Raw genomic sequence first — 22842 nt, 5'->3', positions numbered from 1 at the left:
TGTCAGCCATCGCCACCCCCAGCTCCCCCAAAGTTCGAGTCCGTCACCTCCAGAATCTTAGGTGTAGTTAACATAATTTCTGAAAGAGTTTTGTTACCGGATTCCTGCTTTCCCAGGGTTCCTAATCACATGGACACAGCTCACTTGCATAAGCTTTCTGACATGATCTTAAGAACATAATGTTAAGAACATTACATGATGTTAATAACATAAGAAAAGCCATGCTTTTCTTATGTTCTGGATCCCTTGGTCTGATCCAGCATGGATCCCTTGGAATAGTCCAGCGTTCTATTCATATAGTGCCCAATCAGCTGCCTGTGGGAATCCCGCAAGTAGGACATGAGTGCAAGAGCACCCCTCCCCCCCCAATTCATGTTCCCCAACAACTTGTGTCCTCTGATACTGGGGGGTAGCATATAGCCACCAGGACTAGTAGCCATTGACAGCCTTATCCTCCATGAATTTGTGTAATCCCCTTTTAAAGCCATCCAAATTGGTGGCTATACCTATAACATATGCTGTTCTATTAATGTTTGTATTTGCATTACTAAATGTGACCTAGGTAAGATAGGATTAATAGAGTGTTAGGGAGTGGGTGAAAGGTGGGAGGTGTGCGTGTGTGTGTGTGTGTGTGTGTGTGTGTGTGCAGTCTGAGGTTATAAAAGGAATGAACTGACAGAAGTCAGATAGGGCCTTCAGGATTGTGGAAGCTACATCTAGTGAGTGGGGTTTGGGGATTAAGATTTAGAAGGGGTAGAGTAGGTAGGTATGTTAGGACCAAGCATAGGTTGATTACTACTAATAATATAACTCTTCTTGTATTAAACACATTTTAATAACAAACAACACGTTTTTAACTACAAAATCCTACATGTTGGTTTATCTTATTGAGCTACCATTAGAAAACATATTTCCTTGTTACTTCTGTATTGGACAGAGGGAACCAATTAGTCGTATTGGGTGTCTCTTTAACCAAGAGAGAAAAAGGGGCTGAAGCTTGTGTGTCAGTGAGGACAACTACCCAGAGGGAGGAGACATCCTGGGGGGGTTTTCTTCTCAGTTTCATCAGGCTGAAGCTGGAGAAGGTGAAACCTAGGGAGGAATGGCACAGTGGCTATCACTATAGGCACCCTAAAATTCTACATTTAAAACGGGGCTTTCTGCTTCTGTTTTAAATGCAGAATGACCACTGACTCCCTTTACATGTGCTTCCCCCCCCCTCGCTTTCTCCCCATATCTGAGTCTTTGATTATGTTTCAGAGCCAAAGTGACTTCTGTGGTGAGGAAGCTAAGCAGGGTCAGCCCTGGTTAGTACTTGGACGGGAGACCACCAGGGAATCAGGCTTCCTACACTGAGCAGGGGGATGGACTCATTTTGTAGGCCTCTTCCAACTCTATGATTCTATGATTTCTATGATTCTATGATTGATCTCGCTCCTCTTCTTGCCACTTTAACTCTTCTCATGGAGGAAACTGAAGCGGAACACAATGGGGTAAATTGATAGCTCATTCTCTGTGATCTATTTAAAAATGGAACAATCGGCATTTAGTGCAGGAGGGTCACGGTAGGGTCATGGCGTCATGTAAAGAGCCCACAAACTTCCGTGAAGGAGCAATCCCAATTGCAGGATAAAAGCTCTGTGTGATGAAGCCCTACATCTTGTGGTAGTGAATTCCATAGTTTAACTACGTGCTGTGTGAAGAAGTACTTCTTTTTATCTGTCCTGACTCTAACACCAATCAGATTCATCGGATGACCCCTTCGGGTTCTAGTATTATGAGAGAGTGAGAAAAATGTCTCGGTATTCATTTTCTCCACACCTCTTCGAGCACATTGCTTATCCTCTGTAATACGTCTCAGATGAGTGGAACATTTTCATGTGCAGGGCTTTGTACAAGTAAGCCAGAAGATAGATGATATGAATCAGTTTTTCTTAGCTATCCTGTATATAGCTCAAAGAATTATGGCTTTCTCACCATCTTTTTTCTCCTATTTTATTGACAGGCCAAAGTACCACCTGTTCCTTTTACAACCTCCTAGCCATCTCATTCAATAGTCCCAAGGAGGCTATCTACATATAGCACTGGCTGATTAACTAATCAGCCTTTATTCATAGAAGCCTCCACTCTTCAATCATAGCTGATTTTCTCTCATTGACCAGCATTCCAAACTATAAATCACAGCTACCTCAAATCATTGCCTTGTAAGAACAGGAAGTGAATTATGAAATGCTGTGTGCCCGTTCTTTCTATGCTCTATGTTCAGACATACAGGCGCATGCACCAGGGCAACATATTGGAAGTGAAAACTGGCCAGTTGTTCCCAGTAGTTAGGCTGAAGCTCTGTCTTAGTGGTGGGCGACAGTTCATGTGGCTCACACTGCCCCCAGACGACCACCACACTGCTGAATTTGCTGCAGAAATTTGGTGATGTGGAGCAGCACAAAAAGAAAAAAGAAAAAGAGCAGGGCTACAGGTGCAGAAATTGACAGATTTAGGAGGAAAGTCAAAGCAATAGAGCATAATTGCCTGGCTTCAGAGGAAGGAGAACCCAAAGGATATTTTGGTTGCAGAAAGTTATAAAAATGCAGCAGGTACAGACTACCCCTGGGTTTCTCAGCTTTGGTTATTTATTCAAAATGGGACAGAAGCATTAAACCAGATTATAGATAAGGGGCTGCACCATGTTAACTGTAAGCATCCAAAAGAAAGGGCTTTTTGATGGATGATGATGGGAAGACCTAACAGAGACTTAGCCATTCTTTGGGACCCTGGAGCTCCCATAATTTTGTTAAATAATAGATTTAGATGGAGAGCCTTGCCAGTGGGCATTCTCTTTGGAGTTTCCAATAAGATTCAGAAATTGTGCTTTCAGTTTGGGGATGGGAAATCTGGATTCTTTTTTTGCCTTGACGGAATTCCCTGGAGGATACAACTTACTTTGCCTCTGAGAGCTGGACTGTGAGCTGTTCCCCAAACTCCAGGGACCTTTGCATGCATTTATTTTGGGCAGGATCTCCAATTTGCACAAATTATGCAAATTCAGTTGTAATTTGCATATTTTGTGCAAATTCAGCCCAGATTGCTCAGAAATTCGCACAAACTGCAGAACCATCCAAAAATATTGAAACCGTCCATGATTCCCAGAAAATCAGTGAACTAGCCTGACTTGATGCAGATCATGTCACATACTGCAACAGGAATCAAAACGAAGGCTGGCGGTGGGGGGCGAGCCTAGGAAAACATGTCAAACTCCACCTCCCAGACAGATTTCTCCAACATCCCTATTTCAGCTCAGGTTGTTTTGGTAGCCACTTACCAATACTCTAGGCTCAGTTCTTGGACTTGAAGATATCAACTCACAGAGTGCCTGCATCACCTCACAGGTTGATTTGTGTTCCTGCACATATAGAACCTAGATTGGGAATCAATGGGTGCTTTACCAGGGGTGGTAAAGCTTTTCTCTCTGGGTATGCAAGGCAACTGGATCTCCATGGGAAAAGTTCAGCAATAAGGTGGTTCAATTGTGAATGTACTTATTTTATTTTATAAATATAAAATATTTCTGGGCCAACTTTCAGGGCAGAAGCCCTCCCAAGGTGGCTTACAGCAATATAAGGAAAGTGGGGGATTCGGGCCCTGGAATATGAGACAGGTGCCAGGTGGAGCAGAGGATCATGCTAGAAAAGAGTTATGAGGAATGAGAGTAAAGCCAATAGGACCCCAGGTTATTCTCAGAGCTAATGTGTGGCAGAAAGAATGAACAGCTGCTGCCTGAACTCTGAGGGTTGCAAGGATCAAAGCAAAGGGTACAAAAAGCTTGTTGGCTCAGAGGCTGGACCCAGGATAGATCAAAACAAAGCAAATTTGGATTGTTCAACAGTACTACATGTGGCATGCATTCAAGAGCACCTCATGTTATTTCTTTAATAACCTTAAAATGTCTTCAAATACTATTGCATAATTTAGCTAGTTCACAATGGATCATATTGGACTTTGGAGAGGCAGAATATAAATCTATTAAAGAAATACAAGACACCTCCATCTAATATGTAAAAAATCAGCGCACTTAACATACCATCTGAAACACTGATTGGAACTCGTACCATTAAAAAAGAAAAAAAGGAACCTGCTAGGTATGTAATATCATTGCAAATATTTAAGTCAGTTTTAAAGACTGGTTGGATATCAAGCATCATTCACATAAATACAAAACAAATGTTATGAACAGAAATTAATACATCATTTACAGTAACTCTTATACATGTGGTTTTCCTGGGAACTTTCAAAATTACAATACACTATACATTTATCCCATTATTCCACACCATTGCAGTATCATTTTCCATTTTCCTCTTAGGGTGCAATCCTATGGGTTGCACCCTGGGTACTCATAAGTAGGGATGTCGCGAGCATCCGGTTGGGGCTTGAAGCCTGGTGAGAAGTTGCTAGTTCTGCCCCCCAGACACCAGTTTGTGGACCTGCGCTCTTGCCTGACTCATGGCGTACTGAGTTGGGCAACAGCTCAGGTGCCCGCTCCCTCATCAAGGAGTGGGGAAGAAGGCAGCACCTCTCCTCCTTCCCCCATCCTTGCTACAGTGGCAGTGGCATGGGAAAGGCTGGTCGTTTTCTGTAAATTTTCCTGGCCTTACGGAAAATGACCAGCTTGTCCCTAGTCACCACTGGTGCAGCAGGTGGGGACAGAGGGAAGAAGGAAGCACCTATCCTCTTCTCCCCTCTCCCCCACCTGCTGGAGCCAGGGCAAGAGGCGTTGACAGCCAGCATGAGGAAGAAGGGCGATGGCAGCACCCCAGCACTCTCGCCCTGGCCTCCTCTAGAGAGGGCCAGGGCAAGAGGCTGGAGGATGGCTGTGCTGAGGCCCTCCTTCCCCATGCCAGCCTTTGACGGCTGGTGTGATAAAGAGGGGCAGCTCACGCAGCTCACGGGCAGGCAGGGTGAGCAAGGAAGTTCACAGAGCAGGCTCGTGCTGGGTGACCTGCAAGGGGGGGGGGCAGTCCATCAAGCTTCTGGATCCTGGATGGAGATGGGCTCATCCATCCCTTCTCATAAGCCCCTGAACTCAGAGGCTTACGACTATCCTACACAAAGTGGGAGGCGCCTTGCGCCCCCCGCACTACATTTAAGCTAGATGGGCAATTTCACCTGTGTAGCGGAGGCTTGGGGTGGGGGAGGTTGGGGCAGTGACAGGAAAAGGGATAAGCCAGCTGCCTTGGTCTTCTCCCCTCCCTACCCCCAGGAACATCCCCTTTCCTCCACCTCCACATTCTGTTTACTGAGCGCGAAGAGGTAGCTCTCTGCTCTGGCTACAAGGGAGATGGGGCAGGCAGCGTGATTCCTGGTGATGAAGTGAGAGCCCTGTCTCTGACCTTGTAGCCAGGAAACTGAAGAATCCTATGTCCACCAGACACTGCCTGGGGGGCATAGGATTGCTCTCTTGATTCTATATTTGATGATTTATTTCTTGTCCTTCATAGTATAACAAGTATATTTGTTCAGAAACCTGCAATCATAGACATACTTACATTGGAACAAGTTTAATTGAACTCATTGAGGCTTACTTCTGAACAGATATGTACAGGATTGCATTGTTAGCCTTTCTTTCTTTGCCACCAATATTTCTTACGTGAATGGTGCAATAGCTATCAAAATACCATAAAGATTTGATAAAAGACCCTCTATGTTTACAAATATAGCAAAATTTTATTTTCAAACTCATTGAATTCCTTGTCACTACCCTAGCTCCATATATTTTCAACACCAAGTTCTTACTTTGTACAAACACTGAAACCAATTAGGAAAATGATCTTATATTTTTTTTCCTTATGATGCTCTACGGCATAAATCTGTCACCTATATGCAAATCATAGTATCTATGCAGGGTAGCTCTTTCCCTTTCCTTCACGAAAATAACTAATGTATCTAGTAACAAAGATAAAGAATCTATACAACAGAAGACAGTGATGGTGCTAAATCCCTTTCTATATTTAACCCAGATTTTTACCATGATAATCCATATGAGAATGGTCTTAAGTTTTGACTTCACACTATGTTCTGTCAACCAAGACCAATTATTTTTAAAGTTATTGATATTCCAAGTTATTCCACATTCAAACAGAGATTATAATCCTTTGCCTTCCACCACTGACATATTCTAGTCATGGCAATATTTTGTGATGTTTGGAATGCCTAGGTCATGTTATCTGTCTCTACTTACTTTTAACCCTGGATTTTGTTATTCCATATAAAGTTGTTTATGATAGCTTGGATTAGATTAAGCTTTTCCTGTAGTATCTTTGTTAACAATTTTTAAAATAAAATAAAATATAGTCATCTTTACTGATGTAGTTCTTCCCATCCGACATAGCTTTGATTTGGCCCAATCATACAAATCTGTTTGTTTGTTTCAGTGACATTTCTTTCTGCACCTTCATCATGGGAATATTCACATGATGCATTGTAGCCAATTGGGGATCATGTATTGACTATGACTATATTATGATGCTAGGTAATGCTAAACTGTGACTATATTGCCATGTTAAGGTTTGGAATGGCCTGCCTAGGAGATTCATTTGGCTCCCACCCCAATGTTTGTTTGTTTGTTTATTTTATTTCTATACTGCCCAATAGCCGAAGCTCTCTGGGTGGTTCACAAAAATGTTTCATACTGAAAAACTCTTTGTTCGAGCAGGTCCTTTGCCTTTTCAATGTTTTAATATTGTTTCTGACACATTTTCCTGTTCCCTCATTATTACTTGATTTATATTATCTGCTGTTATTATTATCAGATTTATATTATCTTCTATTTTCATTCCTTTCATCTAGTTAGTTCATATATTTTTATTGCTTTCTGTTCTTTTTAATTGTTTGGAGGCCCTGAGTGCCTCATATGGAGGCAAAAAGGCAGAATAGCAAGGTTTTCAATCAATATATATCCAATCAAATAACATCACTGAGAATAAACAAAACCAGTCAAGAGTGAAGGAAACATATGATCAGCAGCATAGTATTCACTCTCAATGGGATGGTGTTTTCATCCACTTTGGAAGCAATACTGGAAAGGTTTTGGGGGGACACAGCTAGACATGTTCATGAAAGGTGATTCACTTTTTGTTCTGCACTCATCGAAACCCTTCTTTGACCTCAACATCTTTATGACAGCAGACCAGCATTATTGTCATAAGGATGTTGAGGTCAAAGGGCTTCAAATGAGTGCAGAACCAAAAGTGAAGCACCTTGACCTTCACCCTTCTTTGACCTCAACATCCTTATGACAGCAGACCAGCATTATTTATCTGACGATTGACAAACTATACATGGGGAGCCCAGTAGGGATGTACGAAAGTCACTTACCTTTTCGATGGGGTGAAAATCATAGAGAAAGATGAAATCACCACACTTGGAAACACTGTTGCTATGTATGCAAAACTGCCCTCCAGGCTCCAGCCCCTTACACTGAACAGCCTGGTCCTCATTGATGGATCACCAAAGAGGGTCAGAGTGTCCAATCCAGACCACAAGTGGGAGCCCTGAAGTTGGGGTGTTGATGTTTTTTTTTGGGGGGGGGTGCATATGAGATCAACAGGATGGTAACAACCAGTCAGACATGGAGAGGGGTAAGTTCAGAATTCCAGCTAAGGCTGAACTGAATATCCCCACCACCACTTTTGTGAGACTATTAGTTCCCTTGGAAAGTTTGGAAGGGGGGATATTCAGCAACTTTCAGGAGAGCAGATTAATTCTAAGGAATTTCAGAGGGTGGGCTTACACTTAAAGACAAGGTGGGTTTTGTTGTTTGTTTTTCAAGAAAGAAAATGTTTTGCCAGCGCTTAAGGCTGGGGTGGGCAATTTGTAGCCTTCCAGATGTTTTGGCCTATAACTCCCATCATCTCTCACCCTTGGCTATGCTGGCTACAGCTGATGGAAGCTGTATGGCAAAATATCTGAAATTGCCCACCCCTGGCTTCATGCGCTGGCCTGGCCATCCTTAGCAGCTTACCAGCCTACCAGTTTTCCTTTGTATGGGACACAATACATCACGGGAATGATGCTACAGCTAGGGATGAATGAACTACCCTGTGGCCACCCTGCACAGTGCTTGCTGAACCCCCAGCACTTACCCGACCCAGGCAAGCAGCATACCTAGCTGCAGCCTGGTGTAGTGGCATCCCCCCAGGGGAATTCTGGGTGGGGGGGATGGCTAATGGTGCGGCTCCAGCTTCTCCCCTTCCCCAAGAATGCCCCTGTGAACAGCATTATGACATACTTCCCATAAGGCATTATGTCCAAATTACAAAGGAAATACTGCCACGGTGTTGAGAATAGCTGAGACACCACTTGAAGCAGAGCAAAGCTTCTTTTTTTCTGTTAAAAAAAATGAAAAAAATCTCATTAACTTTGTTTTGAAAGTTAACAAGCAGTTCTCAGTATGGCTCACAAAATGCAGACAACAATTTAAAAGCACACACAACAATCAAATGTGTTGTATAATAGGTGTAATGCAACATTAAAACTACTCTGAATTAATATAGTCCTTCTGCTACCATGCAAGCAAGTTCTTATTCAGTTAGGCCTTAGGTATATAAACTGTTACATTGCTGAAGGGGGGGTGGAGGTTAATTGGTTGGTGCTATTGATTTCTTTTATTGTTATGATTTTAACTGTGATTTTAATGTATTGGTTTTTATGCTATATTTTAATTAAGATTTTGTTAATCTGGATACTTATGTTAGCTGCCTTGAGCAGCTTGGTGTGTGTGTGTGTGTGTGTGTGTGGAAATGCAGGATCAGAGTTAAATAATGATCAGAGTGAGGCAAAACTCTTATAAACTAGGGCTGTACACAACTTTGGCCCAAGGCCTGAACTCCAAGTCGAAGAGGGCTGCTTTGGGTCACTTTGTGTCCCTTCTGAGGCAAAGCAGAGGAGTGGGTTGGGGGCTCACCGAAGCACTTGGTGCACTTTGGAGCTCTGCCCCCCCCCGAGCCTTCAGGTCCTTACCTGAGCTGTCGCTGCATTCTCCTCACCACCACCTTCTCTGCCTTCTCCACTGCTGTGCCGCCACTGCCACTTCCTTCTCTGCCACCACTGCCATCTCCTGAGGCCTGGAAGCAGTTCGATTGGTCTTCTTCCAGGGAGTCGCCATTTTTAAAATGGCAACCTCCTGGAAGTTCCCAGGGCTTTGGAAGGTCTGGCTGGCAACTGTTGTCTGGAGAGTGGAGATGCAGCCCCATCCCTGTCCCAGATTGTTTCTCTCTAGACTCAGCTGAGAGTCCTCCATGGTTGCCAGATTCTATGTTGGGATCCAGCATGGTGTCTCCTCCTTTTGGGGGCCTGCACCCTACTCAGTGAGTCAGCCCATGGCACTCTGAGTGCATACTGCATGCCTTCAGATCTTTATGACATGAGAGGCCCTCCCCTCCACTCTCATAATGATGGACATTTTACCAGTAAATAATAAATGGCAAAAACACTGTCGGGCACACAGGCCCATGTGCTGGCAAATATCTGGTGCACTCAGAACAGGGAGGAAAGGACAGACAACCTGGTAGCCTCTCCACAAGCAGCTGCCCAGACCAAGGATGTGCAGCAAATATGGGAGGTTTTTATAGCAAGCAGTGAGATGTGATTAGCTGTCTTGGATCACATGATTCCAAGGAACTGAAGGCTTGTTCTCTGAGCTATGGTCCTAGTGTCCTAGATGGGTGGATCTGTCAGTTTTGCCTTCTACATTCAGTGTTTTGTTTTTTAGATCTCATGAAGGGTCATGAAGTACTTGTGTGCCATGTAGCAGTTAAAGATGAGGAGTCTTTCAGAAAAGAAAAGAAAAGAAAAGAAAAGAAAAAGAGGTGGCAGCTTTAATTCAGCATCAGAAACCTGGTTTAATACACAGGGATTTAAACCCAGCTTTTTAAGCGCTCAGCATTCAAAGTCCTGGGCCTGGATGGATGTCAGTTTCAGTTTCGCCCACATTCATTTTTTTTTTTTAAATCTCAAATTCTTTCTGACCCAAATGTGAAGAGATTTGTGAATTTTCATAAATTCTTCTAAAAATGAACTTAAACAAAATTCTCGTCCATCCCTACTTAAACTGTCTTCTCCTCCAACCAGCAAGCCCAGTGGTATGAGGAATAGGAAATCACCACCTGACCTGCAGGGCATTTCATTCAAAACCTCAATGACAGTTGACAAAGATATCCCAAGCAATTTGTTTATGATCCATGACTTTCAAGGTAATACTCAATACTAATGAATATTCAGTTTGATCACATAAAGAGATTATTTGAACCAGTACAGGATTCAATTGTGCATGTCTCTGCTGTGTTAATGTGCGTTATCCTACATCTCACAATAGGACACTATATTGAGCTAAAAAAACCTACCCAAAACTCTATTCGAGGAATTTGCTATCACATTTTGCTGGCCAAAATTTATCAGAGTGGAAAGAAGCACAGACAATCAGCCACAGTTCTACTGGGGAACTAATGGAAGCTACACGTTGCCAGATGCCCAGATTATTTACAGGTACTTTGGCATATCTCTCGATAAAAATTACTGTGGTTCAGAGGCAGAGGGGAGCATTTGTCAAACTAGAACCAAACCCTTCATGAGACTTCCCCCCCCCCTTCCCCATTTACATTAGTGAAGTTATGAAGCCGAACTCTGGCAGCCATTTGCACTTTGTTAAGGAAAAGAGCCGCAGAGCATGGCATGCTATTTTATATCTATCTCTATTGGTAAGCAGTTGTGTATATTCAGGAATATATTTTAAGCATCATGAATACCCATACAGAAAGGTTCTGCAGTCATCCTTCGTAACGGCAGGTTTTATTGATGCACCTTACCCAGACAAGCTTTTGTGAGCTCCAAATGCTCAACTGTCTTGGAGAAATGGTTTGGTATTTCCATTCATCATTGGAATGAGGTGTAGTAAGAGTTCCACTTCTCCCCCATCCCCACCACTGCACAGACCCCATAGTAGAGTCACCGTCTTTTCATGGACTGTACTCAGAGCCCATTATTTAATAGCAATGATGTTTTATGGTTCATCCTAGTGCTGTCCACGGGCCGTCACTCATTAGTTCCTAGGAGAGCTAATGAAGAACAAAGACCCTGAGGATGGATGGATGTGCGAAGAAGCAGTGGGGCTTCACACAGTAGTCCCTGCCGTGCCTTTTGTAAATCTTTAGATCTGCCAGCAGAAGAGGGAGAAGGAGGGGGGGTGGCAGAGAGAGAGAGACATTGACAGGAGCTCTTTCACTGCAATCTGTCTAAGACAAATAGGGCCTTAAAGGCTTACACACACCATAAGTTTAGAGCCTCAAGAGCTAAGTGATGGACAGTTCACAGGTGGAAGAGCTTGCTTCCAATTTTTTCCCCCTTCAACATCTGAAGCTGCCTGCCCACAGGATGAAAGAGGACATTTGTCCTTGGCACCAGTCCTGCAGAGGACACTAAGCTACCAGCTGCCAGACATAGCAGCTCCTGCAGTTATTTGCTATAGCCTATCAGTCACCATCCCAGCTCCAGCCTAGGCACTGAACTTGTTATTCTAAGATGACATGGTGAACGGCTTGGAGGTTTTCAGTTACTTACCAGGCAGCTGCAAGCATCATCCCTCATACTCCCCTGTGCTTGGCGAAATAACCAGGCAGGCTAAGGCTGTTATCCTATACCCACTTACCTGGGAGTAAATCCCATTTAAGTCAACAGGGCTGGCTTTGGAGCAGATTTGTATAGGTTTGCGCTGCCAAGGCAGTGGTTGACCTTTGCAGTAACAACAAGGGCCTGGAGTGCAAGAGGAAGATTACCATAGCAACATGTCAAGTGGAGGAGAGCTGTATATCTAGGGCTGGGCAAGATGGGGATATTGTGATGAGAAAAGGCCATGTACCATTAATCGTTGATTCAGGAGAGAGCCTGGCCCTATTCAGGCATTTGCTGTGAATATGCAAAGGTCTGTACAGGAGCCTGTATCCCCCCAGATTGTGTGGGGGAAGAGCTTGCAAGTGCACCCTTGTCCTCTGCACTAAATACACAAAGGTCTGTAGAGGAGGTCATGTGCCCAGAGATGCTGGGGGCAGACCCTGCAGGTGCATCCCTGCCCTCTGCACAAAATATGCAAAGGTCTGTAGAGGAGATTATGTGCCCAGAGCTACTGGGGCATGGGGCTTGCAGGTGCACCCCTGCCCTCTGTGCTAAACACATAATGGGCTGCAGAGGAGACCGTATGTCTGGAGATGCTTGGGGCAGAGCTTTCAGGAGTGTCCCTGCTGCCAGCACAGATTCAGCCAGTCCGCGTTCAGACAAATGTAATGTCTGAGCAGGGTTCCTGCAACTTAGCAATGTAAGGTCACCAACTTTCAATTTAAATTATTTTAGTAATTGCGTGGGGGCAGTGGGCTGAGTCCAGTGAGGGGCAGAGTAACAAAAGTGTCCTTTTTGCTGTTGTGTCTGGTGATGACAGATACAGAGATTTGCACACTTGACAGCCTTCTTGTGTGGTCCAAAGGAGCTGTGCAAGGAAGTAGGTGTGAGAGCAACCCCCACACGTGCCACCGCCAAGTAGATGTGTTGCTTTGCCACCCAGCCCTCCTCCCCTCCCTTAGCAAAATCAGTCAGTGGGATCATGAAAACATGTCTGTGTACAAAATGATGCTCATGGAATTTGATGGGATTATTTGGTAACAATGCCTCTTCTGAGAAAGGCAATCAGCAGAGAAAAAACAAACAAGCAAAAGCAAAACAGAATGAGTGTTTACCAGTCGCACATGTGCACAAGACTATAAAAGGAGACCGCACCCTTCTTTGGTGAAGAAAAGGTAAGATGGTTTTAATCACAAATGTTCTGTTATAGAGGCAGAAGTGAGAGAGCAAATACAAATGCTCCCAGCAATGGGGGGGGGGGGCAGCAAAAGAAGAAATCACAGGAACCCACATTGTAGGCTAGAGATCTTAAGGCTAGCTGTGGTCAAAATCCCCATGATCTAACTAAAAGCCTCCTTCCAGTAACTTGCAGATGAAGTTGCAATATTCCCAACAGAGCTGAGCTCAATGACCTGGCTCCACAGTGAACTCTGTAAACCACACACATTAAGTGAAAATGATGCTGTTGAATCTACCTATCTGCCTATCTGCCTATCTGCCTATCTGCCTATCTGCCTATCTGCCTATCTATCTATCTATCTATCTATCTATCTATCTATCTATCTATCTATCTATCTATCTTATATCCCTATCCAGCTTTTCTCAAAAACATTCTGTCAAGGAGTCCCACTTTCTGACATGTATAAGGGGAAAAAAATCTGGCAAGTGACCCAGAGGTAAATACCTGGCTGGCCAAGTTTTCTTCTTGTATTATTTTTTTTCCGTCTGGTCACTTGACAACATTATAATAGTTGCTAAACAGGTTACCAGGCCATTGGATTCTTGGAAACAGCTCAGAGGGACTTTTTCCAGGAAATGGACAATTTCATTAAATTACCTCAAGCAAAGAGAATCAAAACTGTGACAAGCCTTTAGCATCATGCCTGATCAATTATCTAGTTTATTGTGGGGGGAAAATATATTAATCTATAGCAACATGCCACAGTTTATGCATGCAAACACAAGTTAATCCCTAGTGTTTCACTTTGCAAACAGCCTTATTTATTTATTTATTTATTTATTTCATTTCTATACCGCCCAATAGCTGAAGCTCTCTGGGCGGTTCACAAGCCTTGTGGTTGGAGGGCTGATTTTTGCAGCACTCTGGGGCTGTGTACGGATGATATTCCTTCTGAGACATGGGAACAGTATAAAACCATAGAATCATAGAATAGTAGGGTTGGAAGGGGCCTATAAGACCATCGAGTCCAACCCCCTGCTCAATGTAGGAATCTACATCAAGGCATCCCTGACAGATGGCTGTCCAGCTTCATCTTGAATGCTTCCAGTGTGGGACAGCCCACTACCTCCTTAGGTAATTGGTTCCATTGTTGTACTGGTCTAGTCAGGAAGTTTTTCCTGATGTTCAGCTGGAATCTGTCTTCCTGTTACTTGAGCTCATTATTCTGTGTCCTGCACTCTGGAAAGAGATCCTGGCCTTCCTCTCTATGACATCTTTTCAAGTACTTGAAGAGTGCTATCATATCTCCCCTCAGTCTTCTCTTCTCAAGGCTGAATATGCCCAGTTCTTCCAGTCTCTCCTCATAGGGCTTTGTTTCCAATCCCCTGATCATCTTTGTTGCCCTCCTCTGTACCATCTCTAGTTTGTATGCATCCTCCGTAAAGTGTGGTGCCCAGAACTGGACACAGTACTCCAGATGAGGCCTAACCAGTGCTGAGTAGAGGGGAACTAGTACTTCACAGGATTTGGAATCTATGCTTCTATTAATGCAGTCCCAAATAGCATTTGCCTTTTTTTGCAGCCACATCACATTGTTGGTTCATATTCAGCTTGTGATCTACCACAATTCCAAGATCCTTCTCTCTTGTAGTATTGTTGAGCCAAGTATTGCCCATCTTGTAACTGTGCATTTGGTTTCTTTATCCTAGGTGCAGAACTTGGCATTTATCCCAATTAAATTTCATTCTGTTTTCTGCCCAGCACTCCAGTCTCTCAAGATCATTTTCAATTTTGTTTCTGTCTTCCAAAGTACTAGCTATCCCACCCAATTTTGTGTCATCTGTATCATACACCTGTGCATAGGGATGTTACAGAAATCTGCCACAGACCCCAATGAGGCCAGATTCCAAAGAATCCGGCTTCCGGAGTAGGGATGTACGAAAGTCACTTACCTTTTCGCAGCTTGGCTTCGCGGTGGGGGGGAGGCGCTTCGCTTCTCCCCCCGAAGTTCAGGTGAGGGGGGGAGGCATCCCGCCTCGCCCGGCCGAAATTCAGGCCGGGGGGGATGAGCCCCGCCTCGCCCGGCCAAAATTCAGGCCGGGGAGAAGCGCCCCGTCTCCCTGGCTGCGAAACAAAAAGTAAAAAAAAAAAAAGACCCCGTGATAGGTTACGTGATGATTTACGTAGACTATCACGGCTAGATTTCCAAAGTCAGCCGTGATAGGCTACGTAAATCGTCACATAGCCTATCACGGGTGACTTTGGAAAAAAAAAAAGCGCGTACACAAATGGGGGGCTGCCATTTGCATTCCTTATTTTGGCACGTCTAGTCTATGTAAAGATTTACGTAGACTACGGCGAAAATAAGGGCAACGCAAATAGCGTGCCCTTATTTTCGCCGTAGTCTACGTAAATCTTTATGTAGACTAGACATGCCAAAATAAGGAACACAAATGGCAGTGCCCCATGGCCGCCGCCATTTGCGTACGCACTTTTTTTTGTCAAAGTCACCCGTGATAGGCTACGTGATGATTTACGTAGCCTCTCATGGCTGACTTTGAAAATCTAGCCATCATAGGCTACATAAATCGTTACGTAGCCTATCACGGGTGGGTTTTTTTTTTTACTTTAGGTTTTTTTTTTTGCAATGGCGGCGGCAGCCAGTCGGGAGACCGGCCGCCGCCCCTGCCCACAACGAAATGCCGCCGAACTGCCGCCAGGACCTGCCGCCGAGAGGGAGATTCGCCGAAGGTAAGTCCTGTCCTGGGGGGGCGGGGGGCTGGCGGAGAATTTCCCAACCAACTTCGGGGGGCCGAATGCATCAGCGCTCGGCCTCCCGAAGATTCGGGGAGAAATTCTCCGCCATCCCTATTCCGGAATCCATGGCGGAATGGAGCACTCACCTCTGTCTTCGGTAAATTTAATATTCCACACATAGTAGCTGTAAGGTATGGGTGGCTTGGTGAGTATGGCGGGGTGCAAGTGGGGGCAGCAGCTCAGTGGGTGCCTAGAGGACCCAGATGGCAGGGGGGGCGTCCCTCCATCCCTACCACACCTGAAGGCAGCAGGCTAGTTTAAGGGGTACAGGACAGGCCATGTGGCAGACATGTCTCCACGTGGCACACATACTCAGCGGGCATGACACGGAGATGCAAGTGCGTGGGGGGAGTCCATCGGGCTCCAAGGCTGAGCTGGCACCCACACCATCCCTAGATGGAGGTCACTGTCCCATTGCCAGTGCTGAAGTAAAATTCAATGGCCAGTCAACTCATCTTCTGTATGTGGAATGGAGGTGGGTGCATGTGCCATCTTCTCCTTTCTCTTATGCAGCAAACCAACCTGGGGCTTGCCTTGAGGTAAAGTGTGAATTATGATGTTGAAAAGTTGCTCTTAGACATTTCATTGTTTTCTTTGTCATTAAATTTCTGTGTTTGAATGAGGAATATTTCACCAAGTTTGCAGGCAATTAAAAAGATTTAGATAGGATATTATTAAGCCAATCGTTCTTCTTTTCTTTCTGTCTTTTTTCTTTTTTAAAAAACTAACAAAAAAACACACAAATATAGTCTTTGAGGACTAGAAGCATTTCATTTTAAAGCCCCATGCAGTTCATTTGCAAATAACGTTTCTTTTTTAACACCCTCAAATGAACACCATATTGGCAATCAACAGTGTGTGCCATCAAACATTTAGAAGCAAAATATCAGTTTTTAGAGTTTGGCCTCTCATTTAGAAAGCTAAAGTAAACAAGCAGATGGTCGCTCAGTGTGTGCCTTATGGAGACTGCACAATCTTATGTTCATGAAACATAAAATGGTCGCTTGTGGTTACTTGATGAGTACAGCAAGGTGTCTACTTAAAATTCAGAAGAAAGGTATATAAAGGTGACTTTTGGATTTACAGAATAGCTGAGTGTGTGTTCCTGAACATCCTACTAGCTGAAGTGAGGAAAAATCATTGCAATGTATTAGAAGAATTCAGAATCCCAAATGCTTAAAACTACTTTATTAAGCCTCCTGTCTTAATTTATGGACCTTAATAATCATAGCCTTAAAAATAAACAGTTATTCCTAATAAATATCAGCCCTTGTACAACTAGTTTCAAGTTAATTAAAGACAGCTTTACTAGCTAATTAAATCTGAATGTCATTATTCTAATGATATAGCCTTACTTTTCACCAAGACAATCATACATATTCAAGAAAATCCACAGGGTTTATGACATACTGCTACATCCAGTGTTCACAAAATAGCACCTTATAATGGTAATATACAACAGACAAGAAATAATTCCTTTTTTATCCTGAGGTACAAAGAACTTGTATCATTCACTGCCTTTAGATATGTAGATTATTCCTTATGAAATGTCATGGCAAATTAAGGTTTTAAAGGGCTGAACAGGCTCTGAACTTTCATTTTATCCAGTCAAAATGTGTGTGATCAAAAAGCTAGACAAAGAAAGCCTTCCACCAGCACTAGCAGGGCAAGATGGTGTGGGTTGTTGTTGTTGTTGTTATTTTTCCTTTTCTTTATGCTACAGAATTCAAAATAAATAGATTAGTCACTGTTTAATGCCAAGCTAAGATATAGGTTTATTATAGGCAATGGTCAGAAACTGGCAGCCCTGAGGTCCAAACTGGCAGTTACTGGGGCAATGTGTGATGTTGTTGTTGTTCAGTCGTTAAGTCGTGTCCGACTCTTCATGACCCCATGGACCATAGCACGCCAGGCGTTCTTGTCCTCCGCTCTCTCCTGGAGTGTGCTCAAGTTCATATTCATTGAATTGGTGATGCTATCTAGCCATCTCATCCTCTGCCGTCCCCTTCTCCTTTTGCCTTCAATCTTTCCCACCATCAGGGTCTTTTCCAGGGACTTTTCTCTTCACATTAGGTGGCCAAAATAATTGAGCTTCAGCTTCAGTATCTGTCCTTCCAATGAGCAGTCAGGGTTGATTTCCTTTAGGATTGACTGATTTGACCTCCTTGTAGTCCAAGGGACTTGTAAGAGTCTTTTCCAGCACCACAGTTCGAAAGCATCAATTCTTCGGCGCTCAGCCTTCCGTATAGTCCAGCTCTCACAGCCATACATTGCTACTGGGAAAACCATAGCTTTGATTATACGAACGTTTGTCGGCAAGGTGATGTCTCTGCTTCTTACTATGCTGTCTAGGTGTGCCATAGCTTTGCTCCCAAGGAGCAAGCATCTTTTAATTTCATGGCTACAGTCACAGTCTGCAGTGATCTTGGAGCCCAAGAAAATAACATCTGTCACTGCTTCCATTTCTTCCACTTCTATATGCCAGGAAGTGTTGGGGCCAGATGCCATGATCTTAGTTTTTTTTTTTAATGTAGAGTTTCAAACCAGCTTTTGCACTCTCCTCTTTCACCCTGAACAAGAGGCTCTTGAGATCCTCTTCGCTTTCTGCCATTAGGGTGGTATCATCTGCGTATCTGAGGTTGTTGATAATTCTCCCAGCAATCTTAATTCCGACCTGTGATTCATCCAACCCGGCATTTCTCATGATGTACTCTGCATATAAGTTAAATAAGCAGGGTGACAATATGCAGCCTTGTCCTGCTCCTTTCCCAATTTTGAACCAATCGGTTGTTCCATGTCTGGTTCTTACTGTTGCTTCTTGAGCCTTGTACAGGTTTCTCAGGAGACAGGTAAGGTGGTCTGATACTCCCATCTCTTTAAGAATTTGGCCGCCGCCATTTGCATCCCTGCTACACAGCAGCCAGATGTCCGGCTGCTGGCAGAGCCGGCTGGCGGATCTGCAGAATCTCTGCGGAGCACAGCCGGCTGGCCAGGATTCCGGGGGGGGGGAGGAACGGAGCGCCTCCCCCCCAACCATAAACATAATCTGCAAAAGGTAAGTGCCTTTCGTACATCCCTACCTTTATCATACCCATGTTTGCACAAAACGTTCCCTTGATATCTTCGATATTCTTGAAAAGATCTCTAGTCTTTCCCATTCTATTGTTTTCCTCAATTTCTTTGCATTGTTCATTTTAGAAGGTCTTCTTGTCCCTCCATGCTATTCTCTGCTATATACTCTGCTATATACGTTAATCGTCACGTAGCCTATCACGGGTGACTTAAAAAAAAAAAATCACGTACGGCTGATGGCGGCCACCATAGGGAGCCGCCATTCGCGTTCCTTATTTGGTCGCTGTAGTCTACGTAAAGATTATGTAGACTATGGCGAAAATAAGGGCAATGCTATTTGCATTGCCCTTATTTTCGCCGTAGTCTACGTAAAGATTTACGTAGACTACAGAGACCAAATAAGGAACGCGAATGGCGGCTCCCTATGGGGGCCGCCATTTGCGTACGCGCTTTTTTTTTTTTTAAGTTACCCAAGATAGGCTACGTGACAATTAACGTAGCCTATCACGGCTGACTTTGCAGATCTAGCCGTGATAGGCTACGTTAATCGTCACGTAGCCTATCACGGGGGCGTTTTTTTTTTACTTTTTATTTTGCAGCCGGGCGAGGCGAGGCGCCTACCCCCCAGCCTGAATTTCGGCCGGGCGAGGAGGGAAGCTTCCCCCCCCGGCCTGAACTTCGGGGGGAGCAGTGAAGCGCCTCCCCCCCACCGCGAAGCAAGCTGTGAGACCAGGTAAGTGGCTTTCGTGCACCCCTAAATGGCGGCGGCCGTGGCTGCCGTCATTTGCGTACGCGCGTTGTTGTTGTTGTTTTTAAGTCAGCCGTGATAGGCTACGTAAACATTTACGTAGCCTATCACGGCTGACTGCAGGGACGCAAACGGTGGCGGCTACAGCTGCCGCCATTTGCATCCCTGCTAGCCAGTGGCTGGATATCCGGCTGCTGGCGGAGCTGGACGGCGGCTCCACAGAATCCCTGCGGAGCACAGCCGGCCGGCCAGGATTCCGGGGGGGGGGGAGGAACGGAGCACCTCCCCCCCGGTGAGGATTCCAGGGGGAGGGACAGAACGCCTCCCCCCCAACCATAAACATAATCCGTGAAAGGTAAGTGCCTTTCATTCATCCCTAACCTGAATGGTTTAGTTGTTTTCCCAACATTCTTCACTTTAAGCCGAACTTTTGCAAGAAGAAGCTCATAATCCGAGCCACAGTCAGCTCCAGGTCTTGTTTTTACTGTCTGTATAGGGCTTCTCCATCTTTGGCTGCAAAGTACATAATCAATCTGATTTTGATATTGACCATCTGGTGATGTCCATGTGTAGAGTCGCCTCTTGCGCTTTTGGAAAAGTGTGTTTGCTATGATCAGCGTGTTCTCTTGGCAAAACTCTAGGGATGGCGGAGAATTTCTCCACAAATCTCCATCTGCCAACACATTCGGCCCCCCGAAATAGTTGGTGAAATTCTCTGCCACCCCCCCACCCCCGCCCCAGGATGGGACTTACCTCCCTCGAATGTCCCTCTTGGTGGCGGGTCCCGGCAGGAGTTCAGGGGCATTTCGTCGGGGGCGGGGGCGGCGGCCAGTCTTCCGACCGTCTGCTGCCACTGCCATTACAAAATAAAGTAAAAAAAACCCCACACACCCGTGATAGGCTACATAACGATTAACGTAGCCTATCACGGCTAGATTTCCAAAGTCAGCCGTGATAGGCTACGTAAATCCCAGTAGTTTATGTAAAGATTTAAGTAGACTACAGCGAAAATAAGGGCAACGCAAATAGCGTTGCCCTTATTTTCGCCGTAGTCCACATAAATCTTTACGTAGACTACCGGGACCAAATAAGGAACGCAAATGGCGGTGCCCATGGGTGCCGCCATTTGCGTACGCGCTTTTTTTTTTTCCAAACTCACCTGTGATAGGCTACGTAATGATTTACATAGCCTATCACGGGTGACTTTGGAAATCTAGCCGTGATAGGCTATGTTAATCGTTATGTAGCCTATCATGGGTGTGTGTTGTTGTTTTTTTCACTTTTGTATTTTGCGGCCGGGGAGACGGGGCGCTTCTCCCTGGCCTGAATTTCGGCCAGGCGAGGCGGGGCACCTCCCCCCCGGCCTGAATTTCGGCTGGGCGAGGCAGGGTGCCTCCCCCCCTGGCCTGACCTTTGGGGGGAGAACCGAAGCGCCTCCCCGCCACCGCGAAGCAAGCTGCGGGACCAGGTAAGTCCCTTTCGTACATCCCTACAAAACTCTCTTAGCCTTTGTCCTGCTTCATTTTGTACACCAAGGCCATGCTTGCCTGTTATCCTGGTGATTTCTTGACTTCCTACTTTAGCATTCCAATCCCCTATGATGAAGAGGACATCTTTTTTGGGTGTTAGTTCTAGAAGGTGTTGTAGGTCTTCATAGAACCGATCAACCTCAGCTTCTTCGGCCTCAGTGGTTGGGGCATAGACTTGAATTACTGTGATGTTGAATGGTTTGCCTTGGATTTGTACTGAGATCATTCTATCGTTTTTGGGATTGTATCCCAGTACTCTTTTTCCCACCCTTTTGTTGACTATGAGTGCTACTCCATTTCTTCTCAGGGATTCTTGCCCACAGTAGTAGATATGATGGTCACCTGAATTCAATTCGCCCACGCCTGTCCATTTTTGTTTGCTGATTCCCAAGATGTTGATGTTCAATCTTGCCATCATGTTTGACCACCTCCAGCTGACCTTGATTCATCCTTCTTACATTCCAGGTTCCTAAACAATATTATTCTTTACAGCATCAGACTTTCTTTTCACTACCAGACACATCCACAGCTGAGTGTCCTTTCGGCTTTTGCCCAGCCGCTTCACTTTTTCTGGCGCTACTTGGAAATACCCTCCGCTCTTCCCCAGTAGTATATTGGACACCTTCCGACCTGAGGGGCTCATCTTCTGGCATCATATCTTTTAGCTTTGTGACACATTCCATGGGGTTTTCTTGGCAAGAATACTGGAGTGGGTTGCCATTTCCTTCTCCAGTGGACCACATTTTGACAGAACTCTCCACCATGACCTGTCCATTTTGGGTGGCCCTGCACGGCATAGCTTATGGCTTCACTGAGTTACACAGGCCCCTTCGCCACAACAAGGCAGTGATCCATGAAGAGGAATGTGTGATGTACTCATTACCAACTCAGAAGTAGAAAAAGCTTGTGGATGGAATGGAAGCTGCAGTAATGGGAAATGTCAACAGGTCTCTTTAAGTTGGGACGGGAGGCACTTCTCCACTCCACATAATCTGCCTTTTGCTTGTGGTAAAATTACTTGCTATCCAGGATTGGTAGACTATGACAAAGCTCCATAACTTTTTGACATGAGGGAAGGATAACTGACTAAAATCTGCGCAATTACCTGTTAGGATAATGTAATTTAGCTGAATGGTGGTACTTAAAAAAACCCACCTCCCTTTTCATCCTGAGGAAGCCAGGGCCAAGGGGGTCAAACCCTCAATAAATACAGGCAGAAGAACAGATACCAATTGCTATTAGTTTTGAATAAAGGTCATTATATTTAAGGCCTCTGAATGCATTTTTTTTCCTGAAATGATCAATAAAAATCCATTGCCCTTCCTTCCCACATTCTTGCCCCACTGTTTGGTAGGCTAAATTCTCCCCCTCCCCTCTAGCTAGTGTTTCAGCTGCAGGCAAATCACATTTTTTCCCCCCTCAGCATTCAAATGAAACCATTTTCTGTTGCTGGAAAAATGCAAATTTTCCCACAGCTGGTGGTTCTGTTGCAACTGTGAAGGTTTTGTTGACTGAAGTTATGTTTACGTGTCAGTGAGCACCTATTTGCTGGTGCCTCTCTCTTTGTATTCGTGCGCTGTTTTGAAAACACTTTAAAACTTTAAAAACGATTTTATTTTTTACTGTAAGAGGCTGAACGTTCCATATTGCAAAGTGCTCAGCCTACTCCTGTTGGAACTCTCCTGACATCCTGTAATGGGAATGGGGGTGGGGGTCAAAATCAGAAATGCTGCTCTCTTCCTTATAGTCCAACTATCTATTTTATTCATTTTTATTTATACTCCTTTTATGCCACCTAATATCCTAAAATCTCTAAGAGGTTCAACACACACACA

At 44.7% G+C, this 22842-nt stretch overlaps 1 protein-coding gene across 4 annotated transcripts in view; it reads left to right on the top strand.

Moving 5' to 3' along the window:
• Positions 1-22842, top strand: part of LOC146347384 (uncharacterized) — a 144644-nt gene that overhangs the window by 111291 nt on the left and 10511 nt on the right. For 3 of the 4 annotated variants that reach the window (XM_084848142.1, XM_084848138.1, XM_084848141.1), the window contains one exon: positions 9767-10306. The exons of the other annotated variant lie outside the window; for it this stretch is intronic. In XM_084848142.1, the coding sequence (XP_084704268.1) occupies positions 9767-9785 (19 nt within the window). In that variant the 3' untranslated portion in view covers positions 9786-10306. Of the gene's footprint in view, positions 1-9766; positions 10307-22842 lie in introns of those variants that run through there. 4 annotated transcript variants of the gene reach the window in all.

The sequence above is a fragment of the Heloderma suspectum genome, chromosome 4, assembly GCF_057233095.1.
Source record: "Heloderma suspectum isolate Gila_16-S chromosome 4, 16-S_ref, whole genome shotgun sequence".
NCBI lineage: Eukaryota > Metazoa > Chordata > Lepidosauria > Squamata > Helodermatidae > Heloderma > Heloderma suspectum.
Note: the sequence above shows the minus strand (reverse complement) of the source record. Positions and strands in the feature narration are given on the sequence as shown.